Consider the following 25451-nt stretch of genomic DNA (forward strand, 5'->3'; position numbering starts at 1 on the left):
TGATGGCTGTAATAGGCATCATAACCACTCAGAAAAATAGTGCCAGGGGAAGACAGTGCAATTTTTTCTGTCAGAAGGCACTGCTCAGGCTATTTGAGGCTGGGAGAGACCATAGAATTGTACCAGCCACAGGGTTAGGCCACAATTGCAGAGTAAGCAGCACAGGCAAAAGAATACTACTCTGGAGATCTTGCTCAAGGAGTCCAACTTTTTCTTACAGCTGCGAAGTCCCCTTCGCAGATATATATATATATAGATAGATAGATATAGATATAGATATAGATATAGATAGATATATCCAGATCTATCTCAAATAGAAAAGCAGGAGAGAAGTGGCTCTCTTAGGGACTGAAGAATTTTTATTCAAGAGTATCGGAGTAGTACCTTAAAGATTGTTTACGTGGCTCAGCGGTTGAGCGTCTGTCTTTGGCTCAGGGTGTGATCCCGGGGTTCCAGGATCGAGTCCCACATCGGGCTCCCTGCGCGGGGCCTGCTTCTCTCTCTGCCTGTGTCTCTGCCTCTCTCTCTCTCTCTGTGTCTCTCATGGATAAATGAGTGAAATCTTAAAAAAAAAAAAAAAAGATTGTTTACGTAATCAGATCTGACTATGTTAAACTGGTTGGGAACTACTGAAGGATGTGTTATCAGCAACTGTGAAGATATATAAGACCTTCATGTGAGTAGAAGGTACAAGTCAGCTTATCTACCAGCTTTGATGAGGTGAGGCAGGACTGAATGTGGAATTATGCAGGCCTGTGTACCTGTTGCCAAGAGCGATTGATTGGGCCCATCTGGGTAGGTTAGGGTAAACGCTAGAGGCATGTGGCATACCTGAGCAGCTCACTCAGCTGCAGGGTACTGTTTACCCATGTCTGCTTGCTTCAGCTTTACCAATGTCCCTGGCTGCACACATTGCCAAAGAAAAAGCATATGGTTAAAACACATCTGCTAACCCTGCCGTTGTCAAACCTGTGAGGACAGATTCTTGTGGTCTGCTATTACCCCTAGCATCCACCTTTTTTTTTTTTAATTATTTTTATTTTTTTTAAATTTCTATTTATTTATGATAGTTACACAGAGAGAGAGAGGCAGAGACGCAGGCAGAGTGAGAAGCAGGCTCCATGCACCGGGAGCCCGACGTGGGATTCGATCCCGGATCTCCAGGATCGCGCCCTGGGCCAAAGGCAGGCGCTAAACCGCTGCGCCACCCAGGGAACCCATCCACCTTTTATCTCTCATCCTAAGGAACCATTTTTTGAGGAGCCATCCACATTATTTAGATTTTGTCATTTACTCATTTTTTCCATTCTTCTAATAATTAAGAATCTGTTATTGAGTGTCCTAGGCACTGAGGATACAGCATTTTGTAGAGGTAAGGAAATAAATACAAATAAATAGGGCGGCCCCGGTGGCTCAGCGGTTTAGCGCCACCTTCAGCCCAGGGTGTGATCCTGGAGGGCCTGGGATGGAGTCCCACGTTGGGCTCCCTGCAATGGAGCCTGCTTCTCCCTCTGCCTGTGTCTCTGCCTCTCTGTGTGTGCCTCTCATGAATAAATAAATTAAATATTTTTAAAAAATACAAATAAATATGGGTAAGTTTGAACAATATTAAGTTTAAAATATATTACAGAGAAAGCACAGAGTATTATTGGAATATATGTATTTAGGGGGACCTTGTCTATAAAGTAAGTAGTGATGGGGCACCTGGTGGCTCAGTCACTAATAGGCATTTGACTCTTGGTTTTGGTTCAGGTCATGATCTCATAGATTGTGAGATTGAGCCCTATGTCCAGCCCTGCACTCAGCTGAGAGTCTGCTTGAGATTCTTCCAACCCCCCCCAATAAATCTTTAAAGGAAGTAATGAGGTTTATGTGGTGACCTCAGTAGTCTTGAGGTGATCATGTGGAAGATGGGGTGTATGTTTTAGGCAGAGGGAACAGATAACGGAGCACCTTGAAATCCATGATAAGGTGTTTGTAGTTAATCCTATAAAGGGGAGGCCAGTCTAGGTTTTTACATAGAGGAATGAGTTGGCCAGCACTGTACTTTGGCAGTTTAATAGACAGATTGGAGAGGATCAACTCTAGACTCTGGGAGACAAGTTAAAGGGGAGTTACACTGGTTCAGATGAAAGATGTGTGGTTCTAACCATGTGTAGGTTAGAACAGTGGAGAAGTGGATGGATTTGAGGGCATATTTTGGAGGTATCCAGCAAGGCTTATATGTGGACAGTGAGGGAAATGAGAATTCAAGGATGGCTTGGAGGTCTTTGGCTTGAGCATGTAGGTGGATGATGGTGCCAGTTACCAATAAGAGAACTTGGGTGGGAAGTTATTTTGGGGGGAAAATCATGTGTCTGATTTTGGACATTGAGTTTGAAGTGCTTGCAAATCCGCCAAGTAAAGAGATCCAGTAGGTAACTTGTTATATTAATGTAGAGCTGATAGAAATGTGTCAATCTATGCTTGGCACATAGAAACAGTTATTGGAGTTATGGTTGGGTATAGATAAAGAGAGTTGAGTGGAGAAACAAAGAAAATTTAGAATAAATTTCCTCCAGGAATACCAATGAACCCAAGGGACAGGTAGAGAAAGAAGAGCCAATAAGAGATTGAGAGAGAGCTGCCAGATGGTTGGAGGAAACCTATGGTATGGTGTCATGGAAGGTGTATCACTACGGTCTGTTGCAGAGAAATTTCAGAGTAATTGGCTGGACTCCTGGTGGTGCTGAAGTTACCTTTAATATTTGATAGGGTGGATGGGCTATAGAGCATCAGAGGAGTAGATCTGGAGTTCCCAGGCAGCTTAAGTGTGTCCCTAATAACATGGCAATCCTCTGCCCGTCAAATCTGGAGAAACCTGGACTCCAGGAGGTAGCAGGGGCTCAAAGGAAGGAGAAGGCTCCCACACAGCTGTATTACCTTAAGAGCTCTGCCTTTAACCTGGTAAGGTTCATCAGGATCCAGAGAAATCCCAGTCTATGGACCTGAACCATCCCACAAACTGTGTGTTACATTCTTACTGCTTCCCTGAAGCTGATGTTCACCCTTTTTCCTGTCTTTGCCACTCTGATTATGATGCCTAATTCATTTTCCTTGGCTCTTGATCTTTGGTTTAGTTTGGCCAGCCTTCCCTTTCTGAGGAGTAACTTCCATATATACATACTTCTAATAACCCCTATGCATGGCTGGCAAGCCCCAGAAGCTGCCTCTTTATGTACCACTCTAATAAGCAGTCACCACGGAGTATGGCCCAGGATTATAGGCCTAGATCTTTAGAGGTGTTAGTGGCTCTGACCTTTAGAAGTTTTGTTTTCCTCAACCATCTCCTTTTCTCCTGTTTTGCTTGTCTGAAGCATATTTATCAGCTAGATGTTAAAGGCTGGTTCTATCCTTCAATGAATCTTGGCTTTTATTGCTATTATTCTGAGCTAATATCTGGGCTTAGTCTCGCTCATGGCCTTAAGGGTTTTGATGACCTTTTCTATGGAGTAATATTCTGTAGAGCTCTCTACTACATGCTTTCTTTTCTGCTGGGATTAGTCAAAAATTAATAAAAAGTTCTATTTTCCTATTCCTGACCTCTTTGTTCTATGTAATGGGTCTGAGGAATACTTTAGCTTATTTCAAGATCTATGATTAATATACCCTGCTCTGAATAATAAATCTGCACGCCCCCTGTAGCTTGTAGTTTCATATAGGAGAAGCTTACAGGCAGAAATCTGATTGGAAGTGGAGGGAGGCAGTTTGTTTTGAAGCTGAGTCCACAAGAGTAATGTGATCGGCTGACGAGGACTACCAGCAAAATAATAAAACAAAGATGCGATTAATAAAAATATGTGCTGGCATATTTATATGCCATATATAAATTCATTTAAGTGAGTTTTATAAATGTAGAATCTAGGGCCTTTAAAAAAAATCGTCTGTTGACCAGTTAATTCATTTACTTAGTGTATTCCTTTCCCAAACAAGGTATACTATTAACCTGAGAATTTCAAACACATGCTTTGCTAACTTTTCTTCTATTTATATATTTTTATTTAGTTTACTTTATGAAGAGGGGGAAGGAGTTCACCACCATCGATGCCAACAACTCTCCCTCGTATCCTCCAAGCAATCTTTTCCTTGGTGAGTTATGTAAAATTCTAATCATTACTGTTGCACAACACTAAAATACCACATAGATGTAGCAGTGATAGCACACATGCCCACACCCAGTGAAACAAGGTCATGTTCTGCCAGAAATTATCTATGTGGAGGTGATGATGCCATGACTGCAGGTGAACTCATTGAGGAAATGAGCATGAAAAGAAGAATGCAGAAAGCTGAGGACCAGGGTGGTGGTGGGGGAGGAGCTCACAATCCAGAGGAGGAAGAGGCCACTACAGTGAGAGATTAGTGGACACTGAGATGGGAGGGTGACTAGGCAAATGAGCTTTGGTAGAAGTCATGAGAATTTCAAGAACAAGGTGATGGTTAACACTGTCAAATGTAATTGAACTATAAACAGAGGAACTTACTGTCCTGTGTAAACCAGGAACTTCTCTGTGTTCCTCCTCATATAAATCATTTATAAAAATTGTACATTAGATTATTCAATTCATGGGCAGCCCAGGTGGCTCAGTGGTTTAGCGCTTGCCTTTGGCTCAGTGTGTGATCCTGGAGTCCTGGGATCGAGTCCCACATCAGGCTCCCTGCGTGGAGCCTGCTTCTCCCTCTGCCTGTGTCTCTGCCTCTCTCTCTATGTCTCTCATGAATAAATAATAATAACAAAAGATTATTCAATTCAACAAGTATTTATTGAGCTGCACATTAACTGCGTGTGGTTGTATAAAAGAAGCATAAGATGTTTTAAATAAACTGGTAATTTATACATAAAAACTCTCATTAGCTTTGACTGATATATTTGTTAAATGGTAACTACAGACTTATTTCAGTGAGATTTAAAAAAATCTCTTGGGGGCGCCTGGGTGGGTCAGTCAGTTGAGCAACCAACTCGATTTCAGCTCAGATCATGATCTCAAGGTTGTGAGATCGAGCCCCTTGTTGGGCTCCATGCTGAGCATAGAGTCTGTTTAAGATTCTCTCTCTCTGTTTCTCTCAAAAAAAGTAGTCTTCTTAAAATCTTTTGGTATCGTTTCATCTCTGATACCTTTAAAAAAAATCTCATAGTTTTTTATCACAAAAGTAATACATATAATTGAAAATACAGTTATATAGGGGTGCCTACGTGGCTTAGTCAGTTAAGTGTCTGCCTTCAGCTCACGTCACGATTTCAGAGTCCTGGGATCAAGCCCCATGTTGGGCTCCCAGCTCAGTGGGGAATCTGCTTCTCCCTCTCCCTCTGCCCTTCCCCCTGTTCATGCTTGCTCTCTTGCACACACTCTGTCTCTCAAATAAATAAATCAATAAAATCTTTTAAAAATATTTTAAAAAGAAAACACGGTTAAATATAAAATTCTAAACCATACTATCCCCAAAAGATAGCATTTCTCAACACTTTGATTTATACTATTCCAGGTTTCTACTCTGTGTGTGTGTGTTTAAGATTTTATTTATTTATCCATGAGAGACACAGAGAGGTAGAGACATAGGCAGAGGGAGAATCAGGCTCCATGCAGGGAGCCTGATTTGGGACCCGATCCTGGGACTCCAGGATCATGCCCTGGGGCCAAAGGCAGGCGCTAAACCACTGAGCCACCCAGGCGCCTCTGTGTGTGTATTTTTAATGAAACTGGGCTCATTCCATACATGGTTCAACATTCTGTCTTCACTTAGTGATATCTGGTGAACAACCGTTGATATCATATATCTGAAATAATATGCAATGGGCTGCTCAGATTTTAATGTATGAATGTAACACAGTTTAATTATACAGTGCCCCATTATTAGAAATTTAGATCTTTCCTGATGTTTTATTATTATGAATAGTGCTGTGTTGGATATCTTTGAGGCTAAATCTATAATAGTTTTCTTTAGCTAAATTCTTGAAGTGGATTTGATAGGTTAATGGTAAAAATATTTTATTTATTTATTATTTATGTATGTGTATATGTATGTATGTATTCACTTTGGTAAAAAAATATTTTAAAGGCATTTGATGGAGATTTCCAGGTTGCTCTCTGAAGTTGTATCATCAGATTTAGGGGCACCTGGCTGGCTCAGTTAGTAGAGCATGTAACTCTTGATCTCAGGGTAATGAGTTCAAGGTCCACATTGGGTGTAGCGCCTATTTTTAAAAATGGTGGGGAGCACCTAGGTGGCTCAGTCAGCTGGGCATCAGACTTTTGGTTTTGGCTTGGTCATGATCTTGTGGTTGGGGATCAAGCCCCACATTGGGCTCTGTGCTCAGTGTGGAGTCTGCTTCAGATTCTCCCTCCCTGTCCCTCTGTCTCACTCTCTCTCATAAATAAATAAATAAATAAATAAATAAATAAATAAATAAATAAATAAACAAATCTTTGAAAATAAAGTAAAACAGGGGCACCTGGGTGGCTCAGTGGTTATAAGCATCTGCCTTTGGCTCAGATCATGATCCTGGGATCCTAGGATTGAGTTCCACATCAGGCTCCCTGCAGGGAGCCTGGTTCTCTTTCTGCCTCTGTCTCTGCCTCTGTCTCTGTGTCTCTCATGAATAAATAAACAAAATTTTCAAAAAAATAAAATAAGAATTAAAAATTATATTCATTATTGAAGTTGTACCACATTGTACTCCCACTGGCTGTGTATGAGAGTATCATTTTCCTGTATACTTGCACTTGCTAAAATTAGACATTATTTCTAAAAATTCTTTTTTTAGAAAAAATAATCCTTCATTGTTTCAATATTATAGACACTATAAAAATATATGCATGTGGTAAATATACTTGTGGTAAATACTTATTCTTTGAAGATAAATTTTATTTAAAAAGCTAAAAATTATTCTGAATTGATTTAATGAAGTAAATGAACAGTCTGCATAATATTGTTTTTGATTGAATGTGGATGTGACTCTGAAGTAGTTGTATTCCACTTCCGTCACTTACTGGGTAGTCTTGGGCAATGGGTTAACATCTCTAGGCCTCAGTGTCTTTACCAAATGGACACTATAATAGTACCTGTCTTTGAGGATTGTTAGGAAGATTAAATGAGATACTAGATGCAAAGTTCATGGCCCAGTAGTTGGCATATGGCACACAATAAATATTAGCAATAATTATTGGCGAGGTTGATTTTCTTGTGTGACTGTTAAACTGATGGGAGGGAGCATCAAAAGTGAAGTTGCAGGAACAGTTCTTATTTTATTTTTTAAAAAGATTTTGTTTATTTTTATTTTAAAGAGAGAGAGCACAAACAGGAGGAGTGGAAGGAGAGGAGCCTAATCTTCAGCAGACTCCACGCCAAGTACAGAGCTTGATGCAGGGTTTGATCCCAGGGCTCTGAGATCATGACCTGAACTGAAACCAAGAGCTGGCCATTCAACCAACTGAGCCACGCAGGCTGCCCCTCAGGAACAGTTTTTAAAGACATCATCGTAGGAGTAATCATCTAGACTCTGAAGTATAGTGTTTTTCCTATCAACAAATACTGTAAGTGCTAAGGAAATCCAAAGATGAATAAAACATGTCTTTTGTTTTTAAGTAGCTTACTGCTAGCAGGAAGAAGGAGATATACCCATATTGCTCCTATATGAGGCAAAATGTGAAAGCCTCCTTGGAAGAGAGGCAGATAAAACACTGTGAGGGTTCAAGTAAAAGATAATTATCTGCAGAAGGCAGCACTTGAATCAGACCTTGAAGTATTACGATTCGAATATGTGAAATATGGGATGGGAATGGGGAGGGCATCCTTGGCGGAAGGAATCTCCTAAGCATGAAGGCAAGTAAAGCTGGAGATAGAAATGTAGGCATTATCGACCTCTGACACAAGCTAAAATCATGAAGTGGATAAATACATAATTGCATAGTCACAGACTTGGAAACGCAGAGATTTTAACTTTTACTTTTAAAACTGATGTTTCCCCCCACTGACAGAGGAGAATTTGGTGCTCTTTCCAGTATATTTGGTTCAGTTCAGTGGTGTGTGTGTGTGTGCGCACATGTGCTCATGTGGAAGCTAAGATGATTTATAACTCCCAGTCTAGCTCAAAGCTCCATCTCTGGGCTTTCTGCCTTTTCCCTGCCTATTTGGTTCTATCTGTCAGAACTTGTACACAGCCAGGTCCTTATAGGGAAGGCTTGTACCCTCGTTATTGGTTTCAGTTGTTTCCTCTCTCTGCCACAGCTTGTCATGCTCTCCCCTCCCCTACAGTTGGCTCTAAGAAGATGATGGCCAGGGGTTGTTTTGATGGATGATGACTTTGATGGATGGTGCATTAGCTTTTCCCGTACATGGATAACCCCTTGGAAATACATCCACTGTAAACCTTACCACCAGCCAGTGACCCCTGCGCGTCCCTCTTGCTCTTTCAGAGACTCTTAGGGTTGGCATACCAGCTCACTTTCCCTTCTAAAGCCCATAGCTCCCCCTGGGCCCATGTGAACTGAAGAGTCCCTTTACTCCACTCCTGGGTCCTCAGGTGACAGCCTCCAGCACTCTGCACCCCCATAGAAACATATGATGTGCTATCCTGGAGAGGCTGGCCCCGGGAGCTTTGGACAGGCAGGCTGCACAGACTAACTACTGGATGACCCAATGGGCAGACGAAGGGTGTGCTTAGAGTGCCAGCAAAGCAGGGCTATCGAACAGATTCAGATAAGATTTTAATGTATTTTTTAAAATGCAAAAGTAATTACTTTGGGGAAAAAATCAGAATTTGTTATACTTATTTATACTTACATTGTAAATGTAAGGGATTGATTTTCATTTTTTTGGGAGAGGGGATAGAGTACCATAATCTTTCAATGTTTTAGGTTTCTGAAGGTCTTAAACTGGCTCTATGCAGGTCTATTCTTTGACTCATCTCAGATTTTAAGGAGGGATTCAATTATGTCTTTGTCCTTGTCAGCAGCTCCTTCCCCATATTATCCTGAGGACAGGAAAGTGGAAACCCATAATGCTCCCATATCTCTCATTTCCCAAAACTCTTTTCTTCTCCTGTGTTCTCTTGGGAAAAGAGGAAAATCAGTTCTTTCTCTGTGTTTCTCTGCATAACTCACTTGGACTTATACCAATAGGAGTCAGCTTTGAATTTAGCAGATTTTGGAATCAGGGTCTTTGCTCTCCATACAAGTAAATTCATTTTTTATTTAGTTGCCACATTTAAGGTCCAGCTAGGAAAAGAGAAATCACTTTAGTGTTTATACCAGAGGGAATTACTTCCAGAGAATTAGCCATAAAAGTGAAGGAAGAGTTGAGAAGCCATTCAAAGGAAGGTGAGGCAATCCAGAGGTTCACAACAGCAGGAATCTTCTGTTGTCCTTAAGCAGAAGGAACAAGGGGAGGAGGCCCAGAGGCCAGGGTAAGTGAGAAGCTGGAACTTTGGAGGGCCAGCCTAGGGCAGCTGGATCCATCGGTGTCAACACAACTTCTGTCAGAGATGCGAGCCAAGACGGAGGGAGAAGGGGAAGAGCATTTTGGTTTCTGGCTTCCTTCCGATTCTCGTTTTCTGCCAATGCCTCTCATGAACTGAATTCCACAGGGACTCAGCCTGTGTCAGCCTCACTGGAGAGGGAGACGAGGGGACTGGATAAGAAACAGAGCAAAGACCGACTGGGGTGGGTCAGCCAGCCAGTGCGAGTGGGAAGATGTATATCCATCACTACCTCACAGAATCGCGGAATCACTTTGCTGCATAAATGGGCTTTTGTCTCTTCCTCCTTAAGGGTAGATGAGGCAGGGAAATATATTCTGACTTAACTTTGTATCTTCTGAAGGCCCCTCAACAAATATTTGTTATACATGAACTAAACCTAATAGTTTCTAAACTCTTTTGGTCATGTGCCACTGACCGGCTCCTATTCTCAGACTTTGCAATGAAGGGATGAAAAGCTGAAAACCTCTGTACAATATTATAAAACCAAAGTCATTCTTTTAAAACATTTCACCTGTCTCAAACTGCTGATGGTGGGGTCTAGTTCATGTTTGGGTAGGAAACATCCCTAATAATTGCCATAATAACACTTATACAATGCTTTACAATTTATTAATAAGTACATTTACATTTATTTTCCTTATAAGTAAGTTTTAGTCTGAGGATCCTGGAATCTGTTTATTTGACCCCTGTCAGGCTAGTGGAAAGCTTAGTTTTGAAAGAAAAACATTAGGGTTCTTTTCTTCTGAAACTCAGATGATGGGCAACCTTCTGTGACCTTTTTGTTAGGTGGTTTAGTTAGTTACTCTCAATAGTTGATGAGAGATGTTCTCAGCTGTCATTTGGCTGGAGAAGCTGGCATCACATTACCACTCCATTTTTCTCTTTCAGGGACCTAGCAGGTGCTTGAGAACAATGACAGGCTCATCTACTCACATGGAAGTCTTGTAGTCGTACACATCACACTTGTTTTTAGAGCCCTATTCTCATCCGACTGTGTATGTATGTACTTATGTGTTTTAATAATCGGGCTCAGTCCTTGAGAAAGAGTCCAAATCAGCCTTACGGTTTATCTTGTCCTGTGTTTGGTCAAGATTTGCTTTATGAAAAATCATATGGCTTTCATGACTTTATTCTTGGGCCAGAGATACCCCAACCAATCTAAACTTTGCTTTTAAATTTATCTAAATCATGTTTGGCGAGTTTTTTTTTTTTTTTAAGTACCCATTTCTTGAAACTTTTCTAGTCCTAACTCTAAGATCTGCTAATATTGGATTACACTTTTCAATAATACTTCATTATCTTTTTGCCCCAAGTTACTGTTTTTCAGAAAAAACCTCTTAGCTCTTTTCTTAATTCATTCAGCCTGCTGTAACAAACCACCATAGACTGGGTGGCTTATAAACAACAAAAATGTGTTTCTCACTGTTTTGGAAGCTGGGAAGTCCAAGATAAATGTGCCAGCAGATTGTGTGTCTGGTGAGGGCCTGCTTCCTCATAGAGAGTAATCTTTTTGTTGTGTCCTCACATGGGTGAAGGAGCTCTTCGGAGTTTATTTAGTGAAGGCACTAATCTCACTCATAAGGGCTCACTCTCATGACCTAATCACCTGCCAGAGACCACACTTGTTAATACTTTGGAGGTTAGGATTTCAACATACAAATTTGGGAGGACACAAACATTTAATCTACAGCAGCTCTGATGTCCCCATTTCACCCTCTAATATTTTATTTTATTTTATTTTTATTTATTTTTTTCACCCTCTAATATTTTAAATATTCCTAGTGAAGTTATGAGGGACTCATATTATTTGGATTTATCTATTTAAGGAAATGCCATCTTTCTCTTTGATATTCCATTACCTTCCTTTAAAACATTTAAAGTATCAAACACCGTATATCAATACTTTTTATACTTTTTAAAAAGATTTATTGATTGATTCATGAGAGACACACAGAGAGAGAGAGGCAGAGACAGGCAGAGGGAGAAGCAGGTTCCCTGCAGGAGCCTGATGTGGGATCCGATCCCAGATCCCGGGATCACGACCCAAGCCGAAGGCAGGTGCCCAACCGCTGAGCCATCCAGGTGTCCCTATTTTTTATATTTATTTGTTTATGACTAGTTATCAACTAAAGTTTTTGAATGAGTGATACTTGCACATGGGACAAAATTAAAGAAATAGAAAATGACATATAATGAAAAAAATCCATCCGTCTTGTCCTTTAGATACCTCATTCCCCTTGGGGAGGCAATCGGTATTACTGATGCCTAGTCTAACAACTATATTTTAAGGTATGATCGAATAGCTGGTCCTTTTTCTTGAAGTTCCCCAATTATTTGTTATATTTACTATATAGAAGGATGCATCATGGCCTGATACTGAAAACTAAGTTGAATAGTGTTAAGCAATCAGAATGATTTGGATTAAACATTGCGTTTAGAAGACTGGCGTCTGGCATGGACTACTTCTGAGTGTATGCATGTCCTTAAATGCCTGAACTTCCAGCATTTGCTTTACTTGCATGAATACCACTCCTTCCTACAAACAATGAGCTGTTACCTTCCTGTTTGCTTTCTCTTAGTCTAAAACTTGTTAATTGGGGGTCCTTTGGCCCCCTCAGATGTTTTAGGAGATTCTGGATCCATGTACCCCTAAAATGATGTGCAAAATTTTGTGTGTAATATGTATATGTGCCTTTTTTTTTAATTGGGGAGAAATTATCCATGGCTTGTATCTGATGTTCTATCCATAGTCTGTGTCTGTCTTCTTTACTCTGCTGAATTTTTAACTCCTGGTTCTTTGTCTCACTCAGAAGGTGACCCTGCCTCCTCATTTAGGAATGCAACAGAGCTGTTTATTTCTTATTATCTTTCATTCATTTCAGCATATTGTAAAAGATATTGAGTTGAATCCTTCCATAGAAAGGACCATACTCCCCTTTCAACTTCAGGTTCCTTAAGCCACAGCTCAAGTGTGGGCTGGAAAAGAGGAGGAGATGAGTTCTCACCGGACCTGAGATGGGCTTTTAAACCAGTCAGATTGGCTTGGCTTTCTTTCTTTCTTTCTTTCTTTCTTTCTTTCTTTCTTTCTTTCTTTCTTTCTTTCTTTCTTTCTTTCCTTATTTATTCATGAGAGACACAGAGAGAAGGCAGAGACCTAGGCAGAGGGAGAAGTAGGTTCCATGCAGGGATGCCAATGTGGGACTCGATCCCGGAACTTTGGGATCACTCCCTGAGCCAAAGGCAGACGCTCAACCACTGAGCCACCCAGGCATCCCTGGATTGAATTTTTACAAAATCAAAAGGGAACAGAGAGTTATAGAATCTGTCCATGCTGGTGAGTGAAAAGGAAACATTTGTCATGGCACAGATCAAGACTGTGATAGCGTGGGAGGTTATGTTTATGGCCTACTGAGTTCAATGCTGGACAAGGAAGTTAAATATATCTATCACTAATTACGTCTTTGAATCCATTACTCCATCTCTCCCTGCAGTCTCAGAGGAAATGATTCCTTTTCTTGTAAAGTGAAACCCTTCATCTATACTCTTTTATTTTATTTTATTTTATTTTATTTTATTTTATTTTATTTTATTTTTTTAAGATTTATTTATTTATTCATGAGACAGAGAGAGAGAGAGAGAGACAGAGACATAGGCAGAGGGAGAAGTAGGCTCCTTGTAGAGAGCCTGATGTGGGACTCAATCCTGGATCCTGGGATCACGCCCTGAGCTGAAGGCAGATGCTCAATCACTCAGCCACCCAGGTGTCCCTATACTCTTGTTTGTTTGTTTATTTATTTACTTAAAAGATTTCATTTATTTATTCATGAGAGACACACAGAGAGAGGCAGAGACATAGGCAGAGGGTTCTCCCATGCAGGGAGCCCGATGCAGGACTCGATTCGGGGACTCCAGGATCACACTCTGAGCCAGAAGGCAGACGCTCAACCGCGGAGCCACTCAGGCATCCCTTGTTTATTGATTGATAAAACATTTGTATGACATCTATTTTTTTAAAGAGATTTTATTTCTGGGGCAGCCCCAGTGGCTCAGCGGTTTAGCACCACCTTTGGCCTGGGGTGTGATCCTGGAGACCTGGGATCGAGTCCCACGTCCGGCTCCTTGGAGGGGAGCCTGCTTCTCCCTCTGCCTGTGTCTCTGCCTTTCTCTGTGTCTATCATGAATAAATAAAATCTTTTAAAAAAAGATTTTATTTCTTTGAGAGAGAGAGAAGGAGAGGGAGAGAGGGAGGGCATGAGCAGGGGGAGAGGCAGAGAGATAAGCAGACTCCCTGATTTGGGGCTTGATCCCAGGATCTCCAGACCATGACCTGAGCCAAAGTAAAATGCTTAACCGACTGAGCCACCCAGATGCCCTCATTTATATGACATTAAAATGTATTGCTGGTGTTAAGGTACAAAGATTAAACATGATAGAATTGTTCCCCTCATAGAATTCAGTCTAGTGGGGTAGGTAGAAAGTAACTACCTGCTTTAAAGGCAATGTAAAGGTTATGAAATGTGGCCTAAAAGGCCTCAAAGATGAGTGGTTAGTCAGAAGGCAAGGAAAGAGAGGACATTTCAGGCTGTTGGAAGAACCATGGGCATGGACTAATGTGGCCCATGGGAACTACAAATAGTTCTGTATGTTTAGAAGGCACTGTGGCTGCTGAGAAAGCTGGGAAGAAAAGCTGGCACCAGATCTGATGGACTAATGAGCTTATTCTCTATCCTGTAAGCCAGCAGTTCTTAACAGCAGTGGTACTGCTCTTGGAGGGGCATTTTCATCATTCGTAGGACATTTTTCACTGCTGTAGTGATGGGAGGTGGGTGCTACTGGCCTTTTAGTAGTTGAAGCCACAGATGCTAGACTTCAGTGTGAGAACAGATCCACATAATTAAGAATATCGTTTTAAAGCAGGTATTTACTTTTCTACCTATGCAGTGGGTCATGTATTCCACAAGAGAAGGAATTTTATCTTGTCAGTCTTTGCGCTTCAATGGCTGGCAATACATATTGGTTGTCAAAAGCCCTGAATTCTGCATGATTTAGATCTCCTGAGTTCTGCATGATTCTCAAACGTTCTACCAAACATTTGTGTAGGGTATCATATATAAATAAATTTGGTCTATTATTACTTATCCTAACACTGGTTTTTAATCTAGTGTTGTTGTTTTTAATGGAATGGCTTCTGATCTTCTCTTAAATCCTTATTTACTTATTCCTTATAATTAGGTGCAAACATCTGAGTGCTTCCTTGAGTCTTCTATCATAAGTCTTGTCTTGTCCAATCACTTATGTATTAAAATACCTATTATTTTACTACCAGCTCTTGTCTTTTATTTCTGTTTTATATCACAGGATGTTTTATTAGTGTTTTGAAATTATGTGTGTAGATAGCTTATATTATCTATGAATTTCATTTTAGATTAGTAAAGGTGCTGTTATTTAAAATATTTATTAGCCAGAAGGGAGACTGACATCTGATAGGATCAAGAGTCACTATGTAGCAAATGATTTTCAAAGTGTTATTTATTTTATTTTACTTTATTTTTAAAAGTAGACTCCATGCCCAGCATGGGGCCTGAACTCATGACCCTGAGGTCAAGAGTCACATGCTCTTCTGAGTGAGCCAGCCAGGTGCCCCTCAGAGTGTTATTTTGAGCCACAGACCTCTAATTTTTTGCTCATGAGCTCCCTAAAATAATAGTAACCCCTTTGCACAATTTTAAGTTGAAATCTCACATTGATAATCCAAGCTTACCTTTATATATTGTTAATAGGAGATGTAAAATAGTGATTATTTTACAAGTTGGAATGAACTGAGAATTGACTGTAATTGTAACAGATATCTCATGGCAATTCGATAAAGTAGACTTTTAGCTATCTTATAAACAAAGCACATGAAATACTGAGTTACTTAACTGTTTACCCATGGCTTTTGTTTAGTGTATTTGATTTTTTTTTTGTAGTCTGCAGAACTTTCCAGTTACATTTTTTTTGGCTTATGTGTTGTTTTGTTTAGTTTTTAAAATATTTTATTTATTTGACAGAGAGTGAGAGAGAGAGAGAGGGCGGCAGGCAGAGGCAGAGGGAGAAGCAGGCTCCTCTCTGAGCAAGAATCCTGACATGGGGCTCCATCCCAGGACCCTGACATCATGACCTGAGTGGAAGGCAGACACTTAACTCACTGAGCTACCCAGGCGCCCTGGTTTATTTGTTTTAGGCCAAGGTACTGGGGTATAATTTATATACAGTAAAATCCAATTATTTTAGTGTATTTCATTTACTTTTGCAAAATGTCACTAATGTATCTTCCTTTGGCTAATGAATCCCAGCCTGGGCTAAACATGCCACTTCCTTTTTCTTTTTCTTTCTTTAAAGATTTATTTATTTAATGGAGGGGAGGGGCAGAGGAAGATGGAGAGTCTTTAGCAAACTCTGCACTGAGTGCCAAGCACAATGTGGGGCTTGGGGCTTGATTACGAACTGAGCTAAAACTGAGTCAGACACTTAATCAACTGCGTCACCCAGGGTACCCCTAAACATCCCATTACCAATGGTGTTTTACTCTTAATAGTTATACGATGGGAAAAGGCAGGAAGCCCTATTAATTTAAGGCACCTTGATTCATCTTTAAAAGTTTTCCTAGGGATCCCTGAGTGGCTCAGCGGTTTGGCGCCTGCCTTTGGCCCAGGGCGTTATCCTGGAGTCCCGGGATCAAGTCCCACATCGGGCTCCTTGCATGGAGCCTGCTTCTCCCTCTGCCTGTGTCTCTGCCTCTCTCTCTCTCTCTCTCTCTCTCTCTGAGTCTCTCATGAATAAATAAATAAAATCTTTAAAAAAAAAATAAAAGTTTTCCTAGATCAATGTTTTCATTTATATATCCCTTTGCTTGGTGTCCCATCCGTTTTCACCCCCTAGAACAATTCATCATAATTAGCGTTTGCATGAGCAAGGGACATGGCTCTATTTTATAAAGTGGGAGGTCTGTATGAGCACAAGGTCATTCCTTGCCAGATCAGTTTTAGGAAAGAGTACATATGGAAGATGAGGATCTGGAAGTGGATTCCTTGAAACCATCTCATATACATATATTTAGGAAAATCTGTGCTCCCCCCACCATTGTTTGAAGGGTAGAGGTCCAGAGGCTTGGAGGCTCTGTCTGAGAAGGCACTAAGAGCAGGGAGCATGGGGGTCTGGGTCTGCCTCTGCTATTGCATCTGGAGCAGCTGGGCTTCATTTGTTTTACATTTAAATCTGTGTTTGAAGGACGAGTTTTGATGCTAAATATAACAGTCCAAAAAACACATCTTCCATGGGGAACCATTTAAGGATTTTAAGCAGAGAAGTGACATAATTAGATTTTTGTTTCAAAAGGTCGCTTTGGAATCTGAGACATTGTGGAAGATGGCTTGGAGAGAGGTGAGACTGGAGGCCTAGAGAGTTGTCACAGAGGCTGTTGCAACAGTCTGAGGAAAAAATTGTGACAGCTGACAACTCTAGGCTCCATCCCAGAGCGGGGGCATCCATGTTAGATGAGCAGGGGCTTCATAGTTGGCAAATTCCCATCCAGCTGCTTCTCACATTTACATTTTCTGCTGGCCTTTGCCTGTGTGACCCTCTTGCCCCCCACCCCTGCTCTCCCCACAACTTCCCCTCCTTCCACAGCCTTAGAGTAATCTTTGACTCCTTCCTCTTCATTCTGTGGGACTAGTCTGCCACCAAGTCCTGTTGTTTCTCTCCATCATCCTAGGTCAGGCACTTCTCCAGGAGCCTCTGAATGGTCTTCCTGTTTGTAGTCTGTCTGCCACTCAATTCTACGATTGCCACAGCCAGCTACTCTTTTTATTTTTCATGACATACTGCAGCCATTCAAGAAGAGTACAGTTTTGTCAGATCCTGTTTCAGATTTCTCCTCCTCCTCTTCCCAGTCTTTGGCTTCTCTAAGAAATTCTAAGTAGACCAAAAGATTTAAAATTGATTAATACATTTCCATTCTTTAGAAACTGTTGTGGTCATGTTTCCTTTGCTGCTGCTTCTTTTTTTTTTTTAAGATTTATTTTTCATGTGAGAAAGAGAGAGAAAGAGAGAGAGAGAGAGAGAGAGAGAGAGAAAGAGTGATGGCGGGGAGGGGCAGAAGGAGAGGGAGAAAGAAAATTTAAAGCAGACTCCCTGCAGAGCATGGAGCCTGATACAAGGCTCCATCCCAGGACTTTGAGATCATGACCTGAGCTGAAACCAGGAGTTGGATGCTTAACCGACTGAGCTCTCCAAGCACCCTTCCTTTACTTCTTTTTATGTGACATATTAGTGGGGGAGGGAATGTGTGCCTCTTTTTCTCAGTGAAAGAATTTGAGAAGAAAGTAGATTTTTAAGTGGAATGGAGAGATAAATATAATAGAGAATATTAAATCTGAAACTTTATGTTATCAGGTGCTCCTAAACGAGTGGTAGGTAAGTAATTACCGGGGTTAGTAATAATAGTGAAGGGTGGTGGGCAGTCTGGGTGGCTCAGCGGTTTAGCACTGCCTTCGGCCCAGGGCGCGATCCTGGAGTCCCGGGATCGAGTCCCACGTTGGCTCCCTGAATGGAGCCTGCTTCTCCCTCTGCCTGTGCCTCTGCCTCTCTCTCTCTCTCTCTCTCTGTGTTTCTCATGAATAAATAAATTTTAAAAAATCTTTAAAAAAATAGTTAAGGGTAGTATTAGGAACATAGGGAAAGCAGTATACATACCTGTGAAAACAGGCCATGTGTGGAAGAGCAACGGAAACCACTGGGAATGCACAGGGGTGTTGGACCAGGCTTTGATGGAGTAGGTGAGTGAGAAAATAGGTTCACCTGAAGCTTAAATCATCATAAACATATACAGTTGCTTCTCCTGACCATTCTTAAACTTCTCAGGAATCCACAGGAAAACCACCCATGTGGACTGTCTTTTCACAAAATTGGTGTTTCTGGGCCTCAGAGTATGGTACCAGATCAACTTTCAGAATACATATTTAGACAGCTAAGTTAGAAGCTGAGATCTGATTTGAAAATATTTTAAACTCAGGGGCACTCGGGTGGCCCAGTCAGTCAAGCATTTGCCTTCAGCTCAGGTCATGATCTCAGGGTCCTGGGATTGAGCCCCGTATCGGGCTCCTTGCTCAGAAGGGAGTCTGCTTCTCCCTCTCCCTTTGTCTGCTGCTCCCCCTGCTTGTATGCTCTCTCTCTCTCTCCCTCTCTCTCTACTTATTTATTTATTCATGAGAAACACAGAGACGGCAGAGACATAGGAAGAGGGAAAAGCAGGCTCCTTGTGGGAAGCCCAATGTACGACTCGATCCCAGGACCCCAGGATCATGACCTGAGCCCAAGGCAGACGCTCAACTGCTGAGCCACCCAGGCGCCCCAAAAGAAAATATTTTAAATTCAAAACCTTTTTAACGTATAAAAGAAAATGATGTGTAAATTAAAAGTAAAAACCCTTGATCCTTTTTTTTTGAAAATATTTTATTTATTTATTCATGAGAGACACAGAGAGAGAGGCAGAGACACAGGCAGAGGGAGAAGCAGGCACCATTGCAGGGAGCCCCACGTGGGACTCGATCCCAGGACTCCAGGATCAGGCCCTGGGCCGAAGATGGAGCTAAACTGCTGAGCCACCCGGGCTGCCCCCAAACCCTTGATCCTTTAAACAATATATAGCCACTCTTCAAGGATATAGAATATTATGAGAAGGTGAACTGGACCTGAGGTTCTAGAACCATATTGTGCACCGCTGTCCAGAGCATGAGGGAAATAGGGAGGCAGAGAGGAGCAACAGTGGGGTTTCACCTATTTTCAGGCTTCTATCTCTTCCTCACTGGGGCTAAAAGAAAAATGCAGAATTTTTGTAAACGCTGTTTGCCTTCAATATGTTTCACTGTGTTTCTCTTTTTACACGGCTTCTTCCTCTCCCTTTATTGAAATGCTGCATTTGAAATGTATCTTTTCTGCCTTATTTTATCCTACTTTCCATGGCTGTTCTCTGCCCTCTGTTGGCAGATTACTTTGGACCTGTCTGTCTGGTGTGCAGGAGAAAGTTTCACCTTTAGTTAAAGCCCTTTTCTGCAGATCAGGTCAGTCAAGCAGAAAGAAGACTGGCAGGTGTGTAGTTTTTGTTTTGTCTTGCTTTGTTTTTGTTTTTGTTTAGTTGGAATCCCTCGGGTCTGGAGGTGTGGTCTGGTGTGGAGCAAACCTGAAGGTCCAGAGTTAACTGTGAAATCAGGTAAGTTGTAAAGCTGCTCAGTGCTGAACTGGAAGTCAGTTTGGGGCATCAGGGCCTGCCATGGAGAGGATTAGCGTGAGTCCAAATCCCATGGTGGCCCCAGAACTCAGCAAGGGTCTTGAGCCTCCTTTGGCCTGAGTATGACTGGAGGTAGGAGTTTTTTTCCCACTAAGGAAGAAGGCAGTTTGAAAACCACAGCAGCTTCTAGCAGCTAGCTGATCTGATGCTTGGCAGTTTAGTTCTGGATTAAAAATGCGGTGTTTGGGCTGGCCCTATCTAGAAGAAATTATAGGTGATGTCTGTGAAGTAGTAGGAGGCCATACTAACCTGGCAGAGAGAAAGAAAGGTGGAGCCTGGCTGGGTGCTGCTCAGGCTAGCAGGGCCTTCAGATTTCTCAGGTTTTCTTTGAAGTACAGTGTGGTTGCCAAATATAGCCAAAATCTTATCATCCCCATCAATGAAAGCAGTGATCACTTGGATAATGGGCATACATAGATAACCAAAGTTCTCATTTATATAGTATTTTCAGTCTCCCCTCAAAAAGGAAAAAAACAAAAACCGTTTACTGGATGTTAATAAGAAACTGCATTAAGTAATTAACTTTTATTTCCCTGCCCTTTTCTGCTTTCTAGTATTAGTGGCCAGTCGGAAGGAAGAGGGCAAGATGATTGAGAGTTTAATCCCTAACATAATTTAGAGTTGCCCTTAATATTCAGAATAATGACATATCATGTAACTGAACTTGTCTGGGAATTTGGGCAACAGTTGTATTTGTCGGCACAGCAGCTACAGGTATTCCAGAAAGACTTGTCTGGGTCTTTGGTGGTCATTATCCTAAAAGCATGGCTTCATACAGTATGTTTGTGAGTTAGTAAGGTATTTATACAGAGCCCTACCTTAGAGAGTATCTATACAGAGTCTTACCTGGATTCAGTCTCTGATATTAAAAAGCCATCTTGGGGAGGAATGGCTTCCTTCTCTGGGATTTTGTTTTCTGTTATCTTTTTTTTCTCAGTAGGCTTTGTGGCCAACCCGGGGCTTGAACTCACAACCCCTAGATCAAGAGTTGCATGCTCTATCAACTGAGCCAGCCTGGGACCCTGGTTTTCAGTTATCTTTAAATAAAGGGGTTGAACAATATATTTATAAGATTCATCCTAGCCCTGAAATTTGGTGATTTTGGCAGAGATTGTGTGATGGATTCACTTACTAAGCAGTGTGTAGTTGCTTAAACATATCATTTGATTGATGTGATCTGAAGTTTGAACCATGTCTTTATCAGGTTATCCCAACACCCTTTTGACTGTGTTGTCCTTCTCTTCCTTGCTCGGATAGGACAAAATTCCTTTTTACTAACAGTATCAGGAGCTGAAATTGGAGTTATCATCCCTCTGTGTTAAAGAAGTCCTAAGGCTTCCATTTCTACTGCACTTGGGGCAAGAGATGTTGGGGAGCTTGCCTTTGGCCTCTGTGCCCCATGGATGCCAACTACATGCTCCTCCAAGGTAAGGGCTGAATTATTCAGCTTCTCTTATTTTCACCCCTACAGCGTGTGCAAGTCAGCTAGTGTTCAATAAAGATATATAAACACCTAAGAATAAAATGTCATTGTCCTTAATTTCCCCCCAAAACCACTAGGTGTCGCCTTCATCTCAAAGAAACTAGGCCCCTCCTCTCTGCACACCTACACCCCTCCCTCTACTCTTGGAGCTCTCAGTTTCTTGGCACTGTGGTTTCCGGAGAAGAGGGTTGGAGGGGGAGACAAACTGTGGCTCTCTGAAGGGGGAGGAGAATAGATTTATGTACATCTCCTTTATGACAATTTGAGAGAAACTCCCCAAGGTCCTATAGCAGCCCCTCCCAGCAACCATGATATCATCCCTCATAAGCTGTTCTCAGGATCAGATTGGCATGCCAGATGGGGGTATCTGGGGAGAGCCTTCTAGGTTGTAGGCTTGGGAGCAGGATGGAACCCAAGGGGGATACAGTGGGCTTCCATTGGCGGGGAAATGTTCTGCTTAGTCAGCCCATGAGCTGTTATCAGGTGCAAGCCTGGGCTGTGCAGGGAGACAAAGAGGGGAGGCTGTTCCTGGGCTGGGTCCCTGGAGCAGATGGTGTGGTAGAGGCCCAGCAGGCTATGGTGGGCCTCTGAGGGCATGGGAGGGCCCAGAAGGGAGCATGGGGAAGGAAGAGGGAGGTTGGAGGGCTGAGGTCTAAGGAAGAAGGAGACCAACCCATGGGCTTTGTAAGGGCTCAGGCAAAATCAGTCATCGGAGTCCCTTGGTCCTGGAGGCGTCAGTCTTCCAGGTAGCAGGCATGTGTTCCTGGTGAAGGAGTGAGAGGTTCCTGGCAATGAGAAGGGTGCTCTGGTTTACTAGGTGGAGAACAAGTGAGGATACCAAACATTTGGGGATTCCTGACTGCTTCCTGGAGACGGGAGCGTTGGAGGGACTCAGGGGAGTGGAGAGGGGACTCTAAGAACAGCGGGATGTGCGAGTGGGGAGAAGAGAAGTTCTGGGCTCGCGGCCCTGTGCAAGATGGGGAGAGAGTGGCGGAGCGGGCCGGGGCTTGGGGGAGACAGAAGTAGGCCCTTGAAGTGAGCGGGCGCCCGGGAACCTCGCCTGCCTGCCAGGCCCTAGCGCGGAGCCCCTGAGCTGTCCCTGGATGGGTTGGAGACCTGGGACGTCCCCGGGCGCCGGGGTAGGGGGTGGGGGGGGAGACAGCAGGCGCCAGAGGGTGGGGCGGGAGGGGGAGGAGGAGGGGCCGCGGGGGCGGGGGCGGGGTAGGCGCGGGGCGGGGGCGGGGGCGGGCGCGGGCGCGGGCGGCCTGCCCGGGGAGTCACACTCGGCCGCCGCCGCCGGCGCAGCGAGCGGAGACGGGCCGGGCCGCGGCGACCTGACCTGGACTAGCGGCGCGCCTGGGGGCCCAGGCGGGGGGCGGGAGGAAGCGCCGGCAGCGGCGGCCGCCCGGGCCCAGGAGGAGCGGAGCACAGAGGAGCTGGGACACGGGCGGGGCCGCCGCAGCTCCGGATGGGACCGGCGCCCTGGGCCCGTTAGTCCAAGCAGGAGCTTCAGGAGAAGCCTTCACAGGGAGATTTACCCCTGCCTTTCCCTCTCCTCCGGCCCAGGCCTCGCTTCGCTCCCCGCCCGCCCATGGTCCCAGTCCTTGGGCGGCGCGGGCCCCCTCCCACCTTGCCCCCTTGGTCCTCCTTTCCGCAGCCCTCAGCCCTCCTCCTAGCCCCTTCAGCGGTGAGGTACCCCCAGGCCTTTCCTTTGTACCAGCCTCCCCCCCACCCCCACCCCGTCCCACTTTTCCTTCTCAGCTTTATCAGGCTTCTCCACCTCTCACTGTCCCCATCCCCGTCGCAGGCCCCCTGGGTCCCTCCCTTTTCCTGCCACCCAACTCAGCCCTCAGTCCTTGCCCCAGGCTGGTAGACCCACTCCTTCCTCACCCATCCCCGGGGGGCTTCCTGCCATCTGCTCCTCTCCCATCCCCACCACTTTCTGTATCCCAGCCTACCTAGCTTCTCCTCACTTCTCTTCCTGGCCATCTTCCCCAGGTCCCAGGCTGGGTGGTGCTTGTGCCTCCCTGGTAGGCCAGAGTGGCGCCAGGTTCTGGGGGCGGGGGGGCTGCTGCTTTCTCCCCATGGCACTGCCATCACTCCTGCTGTTGGTGGCAGCCCTGGCAGGTGGGGTGCGTCCTCCCGGGGCGCGGAACCTGACGCTGGCGGTAGTGCTACCAGAACACAACCTGAGCTATGCCTGGGCCTGGCCACGCGTGGGTCCTGCTGTGGCACTAGCTGTGGAGGCGCTGGGTCGGGCACTGCCCGTGGACCTGAGGTTTGTCAGCTCTGAACTAGATGGCGCCTGCTCTGAGTACCTGGCACCGCTGCGCGCTGTGGACCTCAAGCTGTACCATGACCCCGATCTTCTGTTGGGCCCCGGTTGCGTGTACCCTGCTGCCTCTGTGGCCCGCTTTGCCTCACATTGGCGTCTCCCCCTGCTGACTGCCGGTGCTGTGGCCTCTGGTTTTGCAGCTAAGAATGAGCATTATCGTACCCTGGTGCGCACTGGCCCCTCTGCTCCCAAGCTGGGTGAGTTTGTAGTGACATTACACGGGCACTTCAATTGGACTGCCCGTGCTGCCTTGCTGTATCTGGATGCTCGCACAGATGACCGGCCTCACTACTTCACCATCGAGGGCGTCTTTGAGGCCCTGCAGGGCAGCAACCTCAGTGTGCAGCACCAGGTGTATGCCCGTGAGCCAGGGGGTCCTGAGCAGGCCACCCACTTCATCCGGGCCAACGGGCGCAGTGAGTGTGGCCCAGGCTATCTGAGGGTCAGGGGAGGAGGGTCGCTGGATCCCTGGAGCTCAGCGCTGGGGAATTGTAGATGGAGGTGGGCATGGAGGAACTGTACATGGTGGTTGGGGTCGAGAAGCACTTGTGGACAGAGCACCTGTGAGAAGGTTGAGGCATTATATTAGGGGGGCCCATGGACGGCACAGGCAGATGTAAACAAGGGATAAGATTTAAGATTGAATGAGAAGTGAATCCTGCATCAGGGAAGAATGTGGGATTGCGGGGGAATTGAATTTGGGGAGCAGTATGAAATTAGTGCTCGAGTAGTGAATGTGTGTCCATCTGTGAGCAGAGACTTATGAGATTGGGACACCAAGACCCCTTGGTGGCAGAAAAGGAGTGAGGACTCCATAAATGAACCTTTGGGTTTAGCAGATTTGTTTGGGAAAGACAGGGAAAAGCTGACACTGAGAGAAATTTTGAGATGTCAGTGCCTTTGAGGCTAGGGGAAGGCAGGGCAGAGCAGGGCAGTGAGGAGGGCTGGGTGGGGTGCAACAATCAAGAGCTCTGTGAAGAGGAGGGGCTTACAGCTGATAGCTCCCTTCCTCTGGGGTCTGGAGTCAGACTCTGACCTCTGCCAGATGGTCCATAAGGCCTGAGGGTCCTTATGACATAGACTCCCGGGGGAAGGGATGGGGAGCATATGTTGGGTGGTTGATAGGTTAGGGCACTTTCTTCCTTGCTAAAGATGGAAGTGCAGATGGTTCAGAGAAGAGGCTGTTTGGGGACTTTCTCAGAATGTCCCTCTGTCTTGTACCCGTTCCTAGTTGTGTATATCTGTGGCCCTCTGGAGATGCTGCATGAAATCCTACTTCAGGCCCAGAGGGAGAACCTGACCAATGGGGATTATGTCTTCTTTTACCTGGACGTCTTCGGGGAGAGTCTTCGTGCAGGGCCCACACGATCTACAGGCCGGCCCTGGCAGGACAATCGTACCAGGGAACAGGCCCAGGCCCTCAGAGAGGCCTTTCAGGTATCATTTGAGCCAAACATGCATGAGGGGGAAGAGGAGCTTCTTTGGAGATTCTCTATCTCTTATAAGACCCACAGAAACTCCAGAACAGGGCAGGAATTATGAGCTTCTAGGAGTGAAATGAACAGAGGCTTGTTGAGTTTCATATCATGCTTTCTTACTTGTCCACTTTTGTGATTCCCTCCAGCACTACCTCCCAAGATCCTGGAGCACTCTCTTAAGTCCCTTTAGTAGACTATACTGTGAGGGAGAAAAGTTCCCAGAAGAGACCTGTCCCCAGGCCCTGAGAGGACTTCCATTCTTTCTGGACAAACGAGGCATGATGGTGGTACAATTAGTTACAAGAATGAGAAAG

General features: G+C 44.3%; 1 protein-coding gene across 10 annotated transcripts in view; it reads left to right on the forward strand.

The window, feature by feature from the left end:
* NPR2 (natriuretic peptide receptor 2) overlaps positions 1–25451 on the forward strand; it is a 55282-nt gene that overhangs the window by 14065 nt on the left and 15766 nt on the right. For 2 of the 10 annotated variants that reach the window (XM_072841875.1, XM_072841873.1), the window contains exons 2-7: positions 4045–4128; positions 7320–7568; positions 19689–19763; positions 21099–21268; positions 23800–24075; positions 24891–25096. In XM_072841875.1, coding sequence (XP_072697976.1) covers positions 21241–21268; positions 23800–24075; positions 24891–25096 — 510 coding nt within the window. In that variant the 5' untranslated portion in view covers positions 4045–4128; positions 7320–7568; positions 19689–19763; positions 21099–21240. Of the gene's footprint in view, positions 1–4044; positions 4129–7319; positions 7569–19688; positions 19764–21098; positions 21269–22644; positions 24076–24890; positions 25097–25451 lie in introns of those variants that run through there. The other 8 variants (XM_072841876.1, XM_072841874.1, XM_072841867.1 and 5 more) reach the window with 5 other exon arrangements.

The sequence above is a fragment of the Canis lupus genome, chromosome 10 (assembly GCF_048164855.1).
Source record: "Canis lupus baileyi chromosome 10, mCanLup2.hap1, whole genome shotgun sequence".
Classification (NCBI taxonomy): Eukaryota; Metazoa; Chordata; class Mammalia; order Carnivora; family Canidae; genus Canis; species Canis lupus.